The sequence below is a fragment of the Ctenopharyngodon idella genome, chromosome 19 (assembly GCF_019924925.1).
Source record: "Ctenopharyngodon idella isolate HZGC_01 chromosome 19, HZGC01, whole genome shotgun sequence".
Taxonomy (NCBI): Eukaryota; Metazoa; Chordata; class Actinopteri; order Cypriniformes; family Xenocyprididae; genus Ctenopharyngodon; species Ctenopharyngodon idella.
The window spans coordinates 12,974,450-12,991,925 of record NC_067238.1 but is presented as its reverse complement, the minus strand read 5'-3'; the positions used below and the strand labels follow the sequence as shown (position 1 = coordinate 12,991,925).

General features: G+C 35.7%; 1 protein-coding gene across 1 annotated transcript; it reads right to left on the bottom strand.

Moving 5' to 3' along the window:
* Window positions 1-104: 104 nt before the first annotated feature.
* lix1l (limb and CNS expressed 1 like) lies at window positions 105-10,881 on the bottom strand. Its single transcript, XM_051873411.1, has 6 exons — window positions 10,222-10,881; window positions 6,512-6,675; window positions 6,156-6,296; window positions 5,047-5,142; window positions 4,881-4,958; window positions 105-3,844 (listed from the first exon to the last, which is right to left on the bottom strand). Exons 1-6 carry the CDS (start codon window positions 10,556-10,558, stop codon window positions 3,590-3,592), a joined length of 1,071 nt encoding a protein of 356 aa, XP_051729371.1. The 5' UTR covers window positions 10,559-10,881; the 3' UTR covers window positions 105-3,589.
* Between the last annotated feature and the right edge of the window lie 6,595 nt (window positions 10,882-17,476).

The window sequence follows — 17,476 nt, the reverse complement described above, 5'->3', positions numbered from 1 at the left end:
TATCTTTTTTTCTGATTTTGTAACCTTCATGGACCACAACCTGATAAGTTGTTTTACACTGAGTTTTTTACAGTCAAGATTGTGAGAAGTTACACTATAATATATATATATGAAAAGGCTCTTTATTGATTTGTAAAGAATATAAATCAACAAAAAACAAATGGCTACGCACCAAAATCTTATAAAACATGTAAAACGGCAGTTAGACTATTCATACAAAACAAATAGAGAATGTATAAAATGTCTTGACATGCACCGATTCAAATTCACTACCTTGAGTATTAATTGAAAAATAATTTTGGTAAACAAGAGTGTAAAAACAGCAGGGAAAAGGCCCAACAAATTGTATAAAATTATATGCAATGCACATGTATATGCAGTTTACATGTCAATACACTGAAATATGAAGGATTCAAAAGACAAAAAAAAAAAAAAAGAAAATTAATACAAACAACAGAGGTCTTGCAAAATTACATTGAAAATACACTCACAAAGAAATTCTTTTCAGAAACATATGATTCAGATAATAATTACATTGAAAAAGATATACTGATAATAACTGCACATAGTACTGTTAGTAATGGCCCGTCTTTCACAAAATGTATCATTGTCATTTCACAAAATTCATGGTCTGAATAAATAAATTATTTGTAGTGATCCTTCATAATCGCCTGCACATCATGAACGTTTAAAGAAAGGGGGCTTTAGATTTTCAGTGACAAAGCTGTATTTTACAAACTGTGTGTGTGTGCATAGTTTACTGAAAAACTTTCTTGTTTCTTATGTCATGTTAAGGACTGTAATATAGTCTGCATATATTGCCAATTTTAATGATGCCAGCCTATAAACTACCAGGGCTTTAATTGAATTATTAAGACAGTTCTGCAATTTAACTTTGCTGTTTAAGACCACAAATGCACAAGTCTGAAACACAAGGAAAGCAAGTGATTACAATTAGCCCTTAATAGTATATTTTCAGAAATGTCTGGCTAATAATGACAATCAATTGAAGTTTTGCACCACGCACATCCTACATTGATCATCATTACATTGTGATGAGTTAATATCAAGATTCAGCAGCTAGTCCTTTAAAATTCAGTTCAAGCAGACAGCAGTGATACTTCGAAGCTGATCTAAAATGATCTGAAAAGTAACTGACTGATGCTGTTGTGACCTCTAATACTGAAGCAAATGACTGGGATAAAACAAAAAACATTAACAAGTTTACATCATCACTTCACCCAGTAACGCATAATAATCAATTATAATACAATTAATTATGATGACGGAATAAGAATGGGGTTACAATTCAAAATATTTCATTGTATTTAGATGTTTTAAACTGTAAATATTTTATAAACAGTACAGGCTATATGGACCATCTTGAGTTGGGAAACCAACAAGTGTCTATAAGACGCCATATACACTGGTGGTGAAAAGTTTGGAATCAGATTAAATTTGTAATTATTTTGAAGCAAGTCTCTTATGCTCACCAAAGCTGCATTTATTTGATGAAAAATACAGTAAAAACAGTAATATTATGAAATATTATTTTAAATAAATTAAATATCTGCTTTCCATTTGAATATAGTTTAAAATGTAATATATTTCTGTGATGCAAACCTGAATTTTCAGCATCATTACTCCAGTCTTTAGTGTCACATGATCCTTCAGAAATCATTCTAATATGCTGATTTGCTGCTCAAGAAACATGTATTATGGAGCCCCGCACATGCGGACAAAAAAAAAAAAAAAACATTATATATATATATATATATATATATATATATATATATATATTGGCCAGAAATTAAGAATTCATTCCCTCATTTTAGTTAAACTGTGGCAACGAATTAAGAATGAGTTCCCACAACTTATTAATTTGTTCCCTCGTTTTTGTAAATAGTGGCCAGGTTGTACTAACTTGTTCCCTATTTTTGATTTAACTAATACAAGGGAACAAGTTATTACAACGTGGCCACAATTTTGTAAAACGAGGGAACGAATTATTGTATCATGCGCACAATTTACTTAAAGGGATAGTTCGCCCAAAAATGAAAATTCTGTCGCTGTTTGGTTAAAAACATTCTTCAAAATATCTTCTTTTGTGTTCAGCAGAAGAAAGAAATTCATACAGGTTTGGAACAACTTGAGGAAGTAAATGAGAGAATTTTAATTTTTGGGTGAATTAGTAAGTTGTAGGAACGAATTCTTAATTCATTGCCACAATGTACATCATATTTTCCCGCAACAGTTGTGCTGCTTAATATTTTTGGAAACCATGATACACTACCATTTTTAAAAAAATTTAAAAGATCTTTAAAAAAGACCCAGAAATTAATACTTTTATTCAATGCATTAAATTGATTCAAGTGACACTAAATACAGTTACAAAAGTTTTCTATTTCAAATACATTTTTTTTTTTTTAATTTCTATTCATCAAAAATATTAAGCAGTAAAAAATGTTTTCACCATTGACAATAATAAAAACCATCATTAATAACTGAGCACCAATAATGATAAATAATCAAAGCAGCATAAAAGACTTCTTTCCAAATCATTAAAAATCTTAGTTATTTCAAAGTTTTGACCGCCAGTGCATGGTTTCATTTCCTGTTGGTCTGAGTGAAGCATCACATTTCAAAGCATTGCTCATCTTAACACAAATCCCATCTGCACTAGTATGTATATATGGTAAAAAAGTTCACAAAAGCTTTGAGAGAGGAGGTAGAAATCAAATGTTGCCTTGAAATGAGCATGATTGCTCTACAATCACAAAGGTAACGGAAGGCAATCTAATGAGGGCACAGCTTCAGGTTTTCTTTCAATAGGCCGGAGGAAACAGCCTTGGTATGTTTCCTGTGCTGGGATTTTGGTGCTGTGACAGTGTGAGAAAACCCGACCTTCGTGTTATGAAATATAGTGTAGTTGCTCCCTTAGCAAACACTTATGGCTCTCGCAGAAATGTTTAGTTAACTTAAAAGTACTGTATATAAATGCGTGTTTACATGAACATACTTTAGATTAACATTACAAAGAAAAGGTTTGTATATTCACCAAAAGCACATATATGTAGCAATTAAATGAGCAAGGCTATTCTGTGAATATAAATGCAGAATACTGAAAATTACTGTATCGTTGTGTCCACACAACAAAAACTAATGGGCAGTGCTTTGGCGAGTTAGCTAAAAAAAAGCAGCGCCCATGCGTAACAGGATTCATGAGAACTACAATGCAAAGATTTTTAAGAAGGCCTCAAAATTGATTTTCCCGACTCAGACATAGTAGGTCAATATGCCAGTACAGTCGATCGATAACACTGGAGGATAATACTGGTATAGTAATAAGAGCAATATAGCACTTGATTCCGTTTCAAGTTTAAAATGCCTTGTTTAGATCTTAAAAAAAAAAACAACAACAACAAACGTATAATTCATTGTAGTGTTTGTCTGTGGAATTATTCAAAATGCTGATTCTTTGACTCCTCACACACAAACACACATACACAAGTTTAAAAAAAGACTGTTTTGAGTTTTGGAGTGCTATCTGGTACAATCATATGCCACATCTGACACATCTTCATGCTCTTCAGCATGTGCAGGGCAGAGTTGTAGTGTTTGACCCACCTAGCTGCCCCACTGCCATTAGCAGAATGTCTTTCTTTTCCTTATAAAACCGCAGCTCTCGTCCTGCCAGACGCGCCTCTTCCAGCTCGCGCTCGGTGGCGGCCATCTCTCGATTGATTGTACCGGATAAAGCGTGTTCTCGGCTGACCCAGTCAGCGGCCATTTGTGTACGCATGTCATCGTCTAGCGCTCGGTGGGAGTAATGAGCAAGCACTTCCTGTTTACAAAAGAGGCTAATTGTTATACATACTGTAGATAGGTCAGTGAAACATATCAATGCGTCAAATAAATATTTACAAAGAACTAATAAGGGAATAATAACAAATACAAAAATTAGGAAACAAATAATATGACTTGAGTCTTTTGACTAATGATTTTAGTCTTTTTGTGCCAAAATGCAATCATATTTTAGTTTTTCATAAACATTTTGCCAGTTATTTTAGTATCAATGATACTATGATAGTTTTTATTAATATTTTGAATTTGTTTTTATTTTTATATTTTTTATTAAATATGATATATTTTTTTTACAGATTTTTTCTTAAATGTCATATTTTAGTTTTTTAATGAACAGTTTGCCAGTGTTATTTTAGTAGTATGGAAGCTTGTTTCCGCCACTGAACTCGCCATTCTGACTTTTTTTTTGACAATTGTGTGTTATAAAGTCAGAATTGTGAGTTATAAAGTCAGAATTGTGTTATAAAGTCAGAATTGTGCGTTATAAAGTCAGAATTGTGTGTTATAAAGTCAGAATTGTGAGCTATAAAGTCAGAATTGTGTGTTATAAAGTCAGAATTGTGAGCTATAAAGTCAGAATTGTGAGTTATAAAGTCAGAATTGTGTTATAAAGTCAGAATTGTGTTATAAAGTCAGAATTATGTGTTATAAAGTCAGAATTGTGAGCTATAAAGTCAGAATTGTGAGCTATAAAGTCAGAATTGTGTGTTATAAAGTCAAAATTATGTGTTATAAAGTCAGAATTGTGTTATAAAGTCAGAATTGTGAGTTATAAAGTCAGAATGTGACTGGGCTGGCCAAGTTTCTGAACTCAAAATAGTTGTTGTTGACGTAAACATGGGCGATCATGTCAGAATAATGTTAATAAATGGTATTTTTGGAGTCTTAAAGTTACAGCATGTTTTCGTAGTGCACTTTTATTGCATGTTTAACTTTTATTTCAAAAGATGAAGGACTATTTGATTTCTCATGATATGACTTTTTTCCCCAATTGAAAATAGAATATTTGTCTTCACCTGACGGGAGCACTGCCTTTCTCTCATGGCTTTGAGACTACCATTCCAATGGAGAAGCTGGAAAACTGTCATCAGTTCCTAAGAAAAATGTTAAATATGTGAATCTTAAAGTCACATGTACATTTACTCACATCTTTCCATGCAGTCCAATCATGATCTCACTTACCTGGAACTCTAGCATAGACTTCCCCTTGTTAGATTCTAACATGAAGCGAAAAGCACCGATGCCTGTACTTGGGTTATCAGCTTCTTCTCTGTTTCCCTGCAGTTAATAAAGATGAGTAAAGATAAACAATGTCAACAATACACTACTTTTTAAAGGTTGGGGGTCAGTAAGATTTAGCAAAGATGCATTAAATTGATCAAAAGTGACAGTAAAGACAATTATAATATTTCAAAAGATTTAAAGATTTTTGAACTTTCTATTCATCAAAGAATCCTGACAAGATGTATAATGGTTTCTACAAAAATCTTAAGCAGAAAAACTGTTTTTAACATTGATAATGATAAAAATGTTTCTTGAGCAGCAAATCATGATATTAAAATGATTTCTGAAGGATCATGTTACACTGAAGACTGAAGTAATGATGCTGAAAATTCAGCTTTGCCATCACAGGAATAAATTACATTGTAAAATATATTAAAACAGAAAACAGTTATTGTAAAATTGTAATAATATTTCACAATACATTACCTTTTTACTCTATTTTTTATCAAATAAAAGCAGCCATTTAAAAAAAACGTACTGACCCCAAACGTTTAAACAATAGTCTAGGTCAAATTATTTTTAAAAATGCAAGTAAAACATGGTTCACATGAAAATAAAAAATTCTGTCATCATTTTCTTACACTCTTCATAAACAAGAATGTTATTTTGAGAGTGTTTGTCTGAATGATTTTTTCATTAAACAGTCAGAGCTAAACTGAAATTTCAGTTCTTATTAATTGAAATCTTAACATTTCCCGGTTTCACAGACAGGGCTTAGTTTAAACCAGGATTAGGCCTTAGTTCAATTAGGGCATTTAAGTAGCTTTTATAAACGTTCACTAGAAAAACACATTATTGGTGTGCATCTTGAGACAAAACAATGGCAGTGACATATTTTAAGATATGTCCGTGCAAGTTACTGTCAGTTAAAACAGCTCAAACATGCATTTTAGTCTAGAACTAGCTTAAGCCTTGTCTGTGAAACCGGGGGACAGTGTGAACATGCCGAGGGTGAGAAAATGAAGCTTGAATTTTAATTCTGCCCCCAGATGACCGTGAGAACTCACGTTAAAAGAGGCTAGAGCCTCACACACACTCTTCTCTATGAACTCATCTGTGATGCGTCGAGATGGATGCTCATTGAAAACAGAATTCATTAGGGCAATTTTGGCCGCGCTCCTCCTCGCTTCGGCTTTGGTCGGGCAGAACTGAGAAGATCAAAGATTCTATTTAACCACACTGTAATCGAATCCTGAAGATGCTCACAGAATTCATTTCCAAGAGATCCTCAAGAGAAAACATTAGACAGAAAATATGCAGACACAGATGGCAACCAAAATACAATTATTTATTTTCGGAAGATCTGAGGTTCAGAGAGAAATGCATTGGAAAATGCAAAGGGAATGTTGCATGAGGTGCTTGCCTGAAAACTCCCGAAGCAACTGCCCCCAGGGAGACTGACGTAGCAGACGTAAGGGGGGTTATTGGATGGGACCATCTCATAGACTACGAGAGCGCCGTTTCTCAGGTCAGCACCCCGTGACTGCTTCATCTGCCAGAACTCCTGTAAGGCCTCCACGACATTCACTGTGGGAATCAGAAACATCATATCAGAATATACAACACCATTCAAGTATATTTTAAGACTTGTGAGTTCAAATGTGGCTTGAAGCAACGGCAATCACATTTCACAAATCATCATACACTTGATATCATACACTAATTCTGTTTCTTTAGTTACATTCAATAGAGGTGTAACAGTACATGTATTTGTCCCAAACCGCCACGGTACGGAAGTTACGGTTCGGTTCATGCAGTCACACGACAAATACAGTCGGTCACAGGCGATCCACACTCCAATCCAGAAGGGGGCGTGAGCGGTAATGCAAATCTGTTTGCTACCAGTAAAAAGCGCAGAAGAAGAAGAGATATGTTTCGAGATATGTTTTAAGATCGATATGTTTACATGTAATCTCTCAACCAGTGTTTCAACTGCGGAAGGATATCAATAAAACAGCTTGAGAATAATATCTCATGTAGCATTATATTTACCTCAGGCATTTAGTGTTGACAGCATGTTACTTCACTAGAAAAAGAAAGAGAAAAAGGGCTGCTGTCTTCCCTTTTGCCAAATAGGTAAGAAAACCATCACCCATAATGCACTAGACATGTTGCCGTCTAAGGCCACTTCTAGTCTGCTCCTATTGGATTGACCATAGTCAAATACTGCCGTGCTTGAGTAGGAAATACTTCTTAGCAAACTTTTAGTCACAATGGTGTTGACTTGTATTGTTCCTGGGTGCAAGAATTCAAAGAGTAAACATTTAGCGGCAGTAAGTTACTTTCAGTTTCCAGTCTCGTGTTTTAGGCAGTGGCTAAGGCTGCAAAGAATAGTAAATATTAAGAGAACACCGCAATGGAAATTCAAACTACAAAACCCAGTCGCTGCATCTGAAATAGAATACTTCCCTACTATATAGTATACGAAAAACAGCACACCAATAGAGTAGCATCCAAAATACATATTAATCGAAAAACAGTAGGCAAAAAGTACCCGGATGACCTACTACTTCCACCGAGATTCTGACGTGCGCATTTGACGGGCGCTTTACTATCCCATGAGGCCATGGGAGAGGATTTGTGAATGGCGGTAAAGCGACGCAACTGACGCCACAGGTCAAATGACAGTGACAACATGGCGGATGTAGTACATCCAAATTCATTCATACTATATAGAACATATTTTTTAACGGTCGTGAAGTAAGTTTCAAACCAAATGTTTATACCTACTTTAGCCTTAGATGGCAACATGCCTAGTGAATTATGGGTGTTGAAGTTTTCCTATCTATTTGGCAAGAGGGAAGACAACAGCCCTTTTTCTCTGTTTTTTTTCTAGTTAGGTAGCACCAATTTAAATAAATAAATTCCGGCTTTTGTCTTTCTACTGCACAGGCAGTGAAGTTTTATTGAAAGGCCATTTTGCCAGTGGTAAATTACCCCTTTAATGCAAACATACATACATATTTTAAGGGGAAGTTCACCCAAAAAGGAAAATTACTCACCCTCATGTCATTCCAAACCACAAGACCTTTATTGATCTTCAGAACACAAATTAAGATATTTGTTTTTAAACATAAAAAGTATTCTCATCACTTCACAACATTAAGGTTGAACCACTGTAGTCACGTGGACTATTTTAACGATGTCTTTACTACCTTTCTGGGCCTTGACAGTGCTAGTTGTGTTGCAGTTTATCGAAAGCTCATGTATTTCATCAAAAATATCTTAATATAGTTTCGAAGATCAACAAAGTTCTTACGGGTTTGGAACGACACGTTTTTCATTTTTGGGTGAACTAACCCTTTAAACCTGATCAGCAAGTGTTTTAGGCGAAACGGAGGGGATAAATTAAAAACCTTCTGCCCAGCCTGTGGGGAGGGATACAAAAATGTGGAAGTAGAATCTGCAGTTTTCACAAAAGCCCTGGAAGCTGTCAAAGGTCCACCTAATGGCACGTTTTGCGTCATCCGTAGGACTTTAGCTGACAAATAAACAGGAATTTCTCGGTCCAAGTAAGAAAAAGAACAAGTAAACATTGTTCATTTATATATACTACTGACACTGTAACAATACAAAGCAGGTTGAACTTTAAGTTTGTTTGGAAGTGGCATGCTAGAGGGCTAAATAAATAGAGCAAAATATCTACACTCTTACAAAACAGTTCATAAATCTTTCGCTGTGACGGTCTCAGCACACAATGAAAAGGACATGCTCATTTAATGGCCGATATAAAGGAAGCTTGTTGTTGTGGAATTACTTAGATACTAGTTTCTAACAGGAAATAAGGGTGGTGTATTTGGAAATTATCACAATTATATAAAGGCCTTTCTTCCGTAAATGAAAGATGAACTTCTGTTACATTCAGATGGTCTGAGGTGTCTCAGAGGTAGATTAATAAACTTAACCTGCCTCTAAAGTACACTGGCAACAGAATTTATCCGACAATAATCCCCAATGTATTTAGGTCAGCATGTCAGGGGGCTCAATCTGCTTTGAGCAGTCGAATCGAACGTTCAAATCCACCTATAGTGATAGTCTATTAGCGAGCTGAATGTCATAAAGAGCATGTCTGGGTAATATTTATTTCACATAATATTTCGGGGTATAAAATATTAAACATCAAAAGAAAACAATATTTTGCATAAAAATTAAGCCAGTTTTTAGGGGTTTTTTTTGTTTGTTTTTTGCAGTGTGATATTATTTTCATAACAATTGAACACACCGCCATCCCTCTGACTTTGTTATTGTTCTTGATGACTCAACTTTTTAATTTAAATAAATTTAATGTTTAAATATTATAAAAAATATTATTGACATCAATTGTTTTCACATTGCAGCAATGATAATAATTTAGAATCACAATGATTCTAAATATAGGCTCAATATTTTTCAGCAAAATATTTTTTTCTTTTATTTTGAAGGGAAATGAGATTCAAAACCCATCCTGCTGAGACACAGCCTGAAGTTATGTTTCAGGGAAGAGAGAGAGAGAGAGAGAGAGAGAGAGAGAGAGAGAGAGAGAGAAAGTTTCAAGACACATTTCTGAATGTGTTTGTTTGAAATATCTTCCATGTGTGTCAATGATGTGACACTCTTTTTTTTTTTGGTCCAGATCTAGCCTATTAAATAATTCAAAAATACATTAAAAATGCAATTCTTACAGGAAATGAAACTCTCATATGATAATTTCTGAATTAAAGTCATATTTTGGAGGGCTCAAAATCAATGTCTCGGTGGTGTAAAAAAAAAAAAAAAGATTTACATTTTAAAAACATAAGTCTGCAATAGTGGCAATTGTTGCGAAAATGACAAATGTATTAATTTATATGATGGTTACACCACTTTTTACATGTACATTTCTAGAGTCATTTTAGAGTCATTTAAAGTAAAAAAACATCTTAAAAATGTATAGAAGAAAAAAATAAGAATAGAATAGAAGAACCCATTTGAATACAAATATTCCATTTCTAAGCACTTTACATTTAGGACTATATTTTTAAAAGCTTTGTCATTATTTATCATTGACCCTTATGCTTCCATAGTGCAAAACATCTTCATGTTGACCCCACATACCCCTGCCGTATCCTTGCGTGTGTTTGGCAAAGCTCCTGACCACGGCGTCCACCGCCTCCCTCAGAACCGCTGGGTTGGTGGGATTGGACAGACCCAGACCTGCCGCCGCCATGTCCACCGACCCAAACCCGCTGCCCATGATACCGGACCCGAGGCTGTGGAGTTGAAGGGGCGGCAGTGGTGGCGGCGGCCCCGGGGAAGCAGACACCGAGATGTGGGAACCCTGTGCCGAGGAAAGAGTGCCGGTTACACCGGGCCGCAGGGACCGAAGCGTCCCGGTCGCGCTCGCTCCGTATCCGATACCGGGCTGTAAGCGCTGATGGCGAAGAGACTCCATTGTCTCGAAAAGTGATGCAAAAGAAAACAATACAAAGGGAACGACTACTACAAACGATTACAAAGCCGATTAAAAATGCATATGGCAGTCATAAAAAGTGTTTCTCGAAGGTATGCGCTTTTGTTAGGCTGATTGGGCAAAATATTATTTACTGTTTGGGGCGTTAAACTGCCATAGGGAGGAAAAAAGGAGCAGCATATGCTTGTGTTTGACCAATGGATGGATTCACGCTGTGTGACGTGGCACGTCCGGCCAAACCTTCCCAAAAGCACAAATCTCTGTAACAAAATCAATATGTAAACAACGCAATTTTCAAATATTTGTTATACATGTTTATGTATATTTGTGTAAATAAAGTCATCTTTACAAATCTCAGGCGAACAAAAAATACTGAAGTAGAAAACTGGAGAGCAACTTCTACTAAACATGGTTGACTTAATTAGTTTAAGATGGTACTGCTTACATGCTAGTAGCCTACTGTTTTGATGAAGAAAACAATGTTGGATATCTTTTTTTATCTCCATAATTCAGAAAATACTGCAAACAGCCAAACATAAATACATTTTCACATTTTTGAGAAAACAGCCTTTGTATTGCATCTGGTTACAGTAACAAAAGGTACCATGAAAATACTATGGTTTTTGTCTGCTGGTTTATCCATCTTTCATGGTAGTTCCATTGTATTTTTATAGTATTTTTGGAGTATGGTCATTGACGAATAAGGTTTTTAAAAGTGTAAAAAAACGTAATGGAGATATAATTAATTTTGAAGTTTTATTAAGTGTTAACAATCAGATTATGTGCATTTTATAATCAATTAACACTGCTTTTGTCATTTTTTACAAGATGGACAAAATTTGTCACCAAAAATTTCATTTGGTTTAACCAAAATTTCGGTTTTACCGAATTACACTTTTGGTTATAACGGATGACGATATTTTCAAACAATGCTAATAGGCTGATATCTAGCTAGCTAGCAAAAGGACAATCAAACGTTTTATATTTAGTACAAGTATTTAACATATTACAACATTTTCCATGTTTTATAGCAGTTGTACCGAAAATATGTACAAGAATTCAAAGAGTACACATGTACATATGTAAAAAAAAATATGTACATCATCACAAATGAAATGGCTGTATTGGCCTTTGGACGGTTAAACCGAATGACCTTTTGACACTTCAAAATCTTTAAAATACCTTTATGTGTAGCAAAATTTTATTGAATCCAACAACCTTTTGGATTCAATAAAAGAGATCTAGTTGTACTATCTTACATACTTTGGATGTCATATCTTTGTTTTTTATTATTATTGAGGCCTTTGGACAAAAAATTACCCATCACGTCATTGACCCAAATACAGTAAGAGTGACCTATGAATTTTTCTGTCAGTTTTTGATTATGTTATTGGCTGTTAAATGACAGAACTGGCATCATGTGAATCAGAATGTGCTTTTTGTTTAATGTGATGTATATTATACATGTTTATACATGTTGATGTTTTCATAAAAACAAAAAAATCTTGGCTTAAGTCTGGTAGTGGTTTGTTACAATAGCACTCTTTGTACTTGACGTTAATTTGCACTCACCACATGTTTATGTGATCGATTAAAAATGAGTCCTTCTGCATTCTTTTATGTTCCTCTGTTTAAGCCAGTGAGTGTGTTACCATTTTTTACTTTAATTCCCCTTGGAGCAGTATTGATGATAATTAGTGTTGAGCTAAAGTCTCAAGAGTGATCATATGTCTACCATCTCCTTCTGCATGGTTTATAACAAGCTGGTCTTTGCTGTCAAATGAGTAAGATTGAAATATAAAACTGGCAAGAGCTCTGGAAAGTTCAATGAAAGTATGCACAAAAACGGTACAAAGCACTTGAAATGTCTGAGCTGCAGTGATTTCTCATCGCTCTGTGGTTCCTCAGTGATCCAGTTGCAGGCATTGAAAAAGTTCCCTCTATAATGGCGGTATACATTCTGCAAGTCTTATGGTCACCACATGTTAAAAGGGGCACTGCTGTCTGAAGATGCCTTGTTGAATGTTGCTGATAAATGAATATAAGATCCAGACACAATGCAATATACAGTGCAAAATGCTCAATACAATATAAAATGCTAATGACAATAGGCCTATACAGTGGCCCCAAAAAGTATATGGACACTTAAGGTACACTTAAAAGCTAACCAATTTCATTACATTAACAAAATATCAACCACGTGACATCTGCTCTGCAAACAAATGATGTTAACTTTTGCTCATAACTAATTTCATTAGTTAATTTTGCAATTAATTTCAACCAAAAGGTCGAAGGGTTTTTTTTTTTTTTTTTTTTTTTTTTTTGAAGTGAAGTTAAGTGATGTGTAGCCAAGTATGGTGTCCCATACTCACCCATCCAAGTGCACACACTCCCAGAGCAGTATGGCAGCCATTTTTGCTGCAGTGCTAGGAGTGATTGGGGCTGCTCAAAGTAATGAAATTGGAAGAGAGCACTGTTCATTCAAGGGTTAGTTCACCCAAAAATGAAAATAGTGTAATTTATTACTCACCCTCATGTCGTTCTACACCCGTAAGACCTTAGTTTATCTTCAGTACACAAATTAAGATATTTTTGATGAAATCCGATGGCTCAGTGAGGCCTCTATTGCCAGCAATGTCACCGAACCTCTCAAGATCCAGAACTAAAAACATATTTAAAACAGTTCATGTGAGTACAGTGGTTCTACCTTAATATTATAAAGCGACGAGAATACTTTTTGTGTGCCAAAAAAACAAAATAACGACTTTTCAACAATATCTAGTGATGGCTGATTTCAAAACACTGCGGAGCTTTACGAATCTTTTGTTTCGAATCAGTGGTTCGGGTCACATATGAAACTGCCAAACTGCTGAAATCACGTGACTTTGGCGCTCTGAACCACTGATTCAATTCGTAAAGCTCCAAAGCAGTGTTTTGAAATCAGCCATCACTAGATATTGGCGCACAAAAAGTATTCTCGTCGCTTTGTAATATTAAGGTAGAACCACTGTACTCCCATGGCAACAGAGGCCTCACTGAACCATCGGATTTCATCAAAAACATCTTAATTTGCGTTCCAAAGGTCTTACAGGTGTAGAACGACATGAGGGTGAGTAATTAATGACTGAATTTTAATTTTTGGGTGAATTACCCCCCTTTCACTTCACCCACCTACATTTTCTGATGGTACTGAGACTCAAACCCATGACCATCGGGTTACAAGTCTAACTCTCTAACCATTAGGCCAAGCCTTAGTTCACCCAGAAAAGAAAATTCTGTCATTAATTACTCACCCTCATGTCATTCCAAATCTGCAAGACCTTCATTCATCTTCGGAACACAAATTAAGCTATTTTTGATGAAATCCAAGAGGTATATGACTCGTCCATAGACAGCAATTTAACCACCACTTTCGAGGTCCAGAAAGGTAGTAAAGACATCGTTAAAAAAGTTGACGTGACTGCAGCGGTTCAACCTTAATGTTATGAAGCACAGAGAATAGTTTTTGTGTCATCCAGCAGTTAGATATTTACTCATTTTTACCATTGTCAGTGACAACGCTGTATATCAGTCCACTCATCTGGGCAACTGAAACCGGCGCTACAGTACTTTCCTGATTTTCATTTAGTGATAGCACCTTTTGAAACAGTGCTTAATGAAGCTTCGAAACATTTACGAATCTTTTATTTCGAATTAGTGGTTCGGAGCTTGTTTCAAACTCGCCAAGTCACGTAATACTTTTTCGAATCTTGGTTTCAAAACATTTCAAAATTTGAATGGTTCACTGATGCCAATAGGATACAAAAAGGTGAATGATATTTAATTGCTTCTAACTGATCTAGTTTGCCAAATCCTGCCTAATAATACACCAAAACAAGCACTACACATTTATTAAAAACACACAGTTTACAGAACCGTCATATTTAATGGTATTTAATTATTTATAGATTACATTTAATACATTACACTTTCATGAAAACATTTGCATTTGGTTTATGAAAGTGGTAATTAAACATATTTGGGCTGAATTTTAGTTTTATTTACATTTTCTTAATCAGCAGTTTTCGCCAGCCTGTGGTGTTTGAGCGCTTTGAAAAGGTGAATCATTTTGCTTTAAATCAGGGGTGTCCAAACTTGGTCCTAGAGGGCCACCGTCCTGCAGAGTTTAGCCAAAGCCACTGGAAGGCAAGCCTGCAACCTTTAGCCAAAAAAGCGTAACGGCTAATGCTAACGCTCCGCCTATGGTGGTACGCAGGGAAGGAGAAAAAAGGCCGTTTTTTGAATGGATGTCAATGGATGAGAGGCTTCACTATGCTGATTAAACAGCTTGAGTGGGGAAATAGCTAATCATTTAATTAATCGATAGCCTGTTCGCTAATCTTCAGCATGTTTTACACTAAACAATACTTTTGTTGGGAACTATATGTAGATTTTAGCTTGATAAAAATGTATTTTTTTAAGAGAAGGCAGACTAGGGAATGTTGCGACAGGTAGGACTCATTTACGGCATTACCAGCAGCAAATGTGCCGCATTACTGTTTAACAGATTAGATGTTGTGTCAAAGCCACTGGAAGGCAAGTCTGCAACCTTTAGCCAAAAAAGCGTAACGGTTAATGCTAACGCTCCGGCTGTGGCGGTACGCAGGGAAGGAGTTTTGAACGGTGGGCACTGATGTCACTGCCATTACCCAATAGGCTGAGAGGTGCCGCACGTGATTAAGTTAGCCGTTACGCTTTCTCCAATGGTAAGAGATACAGACCCTCTCATCTCCCTATAATATACAATCTCTGGTTTAGCTCCAATCCCAATTAAACACACCTGGCTGAACCAGCTAATCAAGGTCTAATTAGGCATACTAAACTTCCAGGCAGTTGTGTTGAGGCAAGTTGGAGCTAAACTCTGCTCTGAATCATTCAGAGTGTAAAAAAGTTTTGTTTTTCCATCACTAAGTATTTGACCGCAGACTCGCGCTCTCTCATTTTCTCATTTTGTATAAATGCAATTGTCACATTTTGCATCTCAGTTATCAATTGTGGACTTCAGTAACACTCTGTTGCACATTGTAGGCCTAACAGACTATTTTTCTTAGCGGAAGCTTTCAAAGTTGGCATGAAACAGAAGTTATGATTTTTTCCCCCTATTGTAACATATATCCAAGTGAAATGAACAAGGCTGTGTTTAAGTCTACGGCTGCATCAAAAAATCATATACTTCGATCCCTACTTTAATAGTAGGTGAAAAACAGTATGTGACAGAACAAGAATGTCCAAATTCACAGTACTCATAAAAAAGTAGCTACCCGGATGACTTACTACTTCTGGCGACATTCTGAAGTGTGCGTCCGATGGACACTTTACTATCCCATGAGGCCACAAGAGAGGATTTGTGGATAGAGTACCTCAGAGATGATGTGTTTTTGTATGCAAAACCCGGAAGTGAGTTAGCATTTTAGGACTTCCGGTTCCATCACCCTAAAGTCTATGGGTTTTTTGAATGGGTTTTTGCTAAATCACCTGAAATAAGGTCTGTGGTTAACAAAGCCTCTAAACATTTTCACGTTTTGATCTATGACATAAAACACACCAGTTATAACCCGCTTGTGATTTTAAACCTTTATTGTGTCTTAAAAACGGCGGTTGTTAACAAGCATTTCTCATGAAAAAGTGGATATGTATTCATACACAGCGCAGATCATAATCAGCAAGCATGTTTTTAAATAAAGTTGTTTTTTAAATAAAGTTTGAGGAAGCTTGGTGGTGTTGATCCGCGACCATGGTGTGCTGTAGTTCGTTTATAGCCTACTGTTAGCTTGACTTTATTTAGGCTTCAAAATGTATAAATGTTGTGTTAACTTGTAAAGATTATCTTGATAGACAAAACGTGTAAGTGTCATAACCCTTTGTTAAACACAGAACTTATTTTTTTGCGATTTTCCAAAAGTCTATGGGAAAAATGCATAGGCTTTCGATCGAGGGAACCCGTGCGCCGCTAACTTCCGGGTTGGCCTACAAAAACACGTCATCTCTACTCTATGGCAGTGAAGCGACGTAACTGACGCTGGAGGTCACATAATAATATTATATGTTTTAGGTACAAAAAGAAGGTGCACTAATATTACTATGAATGGGAGAAATTGCAACGTGCAAGATGGCGGATTAAGTCCCACCTTCTAAATAAAAGAGCCAATCACCAGTTGGTAAAGTCATTACATCACCTGTAGAGCCGTTAGAAGCTCTGTTTGCAAAAAAAAAAAAAATGACTGCACATGTGCATTGGCTGGTCTTATAAGACTGTTATTGTCATATTTCATTGGTGATAATTTTCAAATATGAAATTTAATCTTAAGCTTGGTGAACAGGTTTGGAGAATTTGATGTTTTTCCATTCAGCGAGATGAATGCTGTACTTGTATGACTGAAAGCTGCCCAAGAAGCGTTACAAAGAAGGCTGCCAAGTGAAATGACTTGCCTTAAAGGGATTTTGGTTAAATGCAGTCCAAGAAAAAAAGTAGTAACATTTCATGAGAGAAGAGATGTTGTTGCAAGAGGGAGGGGAAGTAAATAAAAAATAAAAATAATGATGTGCACAGATAAATGCAGTATTCCATAAAAAACAAGAATTGTCCATTTTGATGTCATGGTGACTACACTATGTCATACACTATCCCTTCAATATTATATAACATATATACAAATAATGTTGTTTTTATATTAAACAGCACTTTTGTATAAAGATGCCACCATTAGGCCTAGTTTCCTATATCTACTGCAGTCAGTTGTTTTGCTTTAGATCAGTATGTGTTAATTACAAAAGAGCATGTTGCAACACAAGAGCAATGTTTATTTAGGCCAGTCCAGCTGTAGCAGACAGGCATTTGGGAAGTCCCAACAGATTTAGCTC

What these genes read in the sequence shown, in the direction of transcription:
- lix1l (XM_051873411.1), bottom strand. Translation starts at nt 10,558, where the DNA reads ATGGAGTCTCTTCGCCATCAGCGCTTACAGCCCGGTATCGGATACGGA. An exon ending in AGGCTCTAGCCTCTTTTAAC is followed by an intron (nt 5,143 to 6,155) that starts GTGAGTTCTCAC and finishes TATTAACTGCAG; the next exon opens with GGAAACAGAGAAGAAGCTGA. An exon ending in AGTCTATGCTAGAGTTCCAG is followed by an intron (nt 4,959 to 5,046) that starts GTAAGTGAGATC and finishes CATTTTTCTTAG; the next exon opens with GAACTGATGACAGTTTTCCA.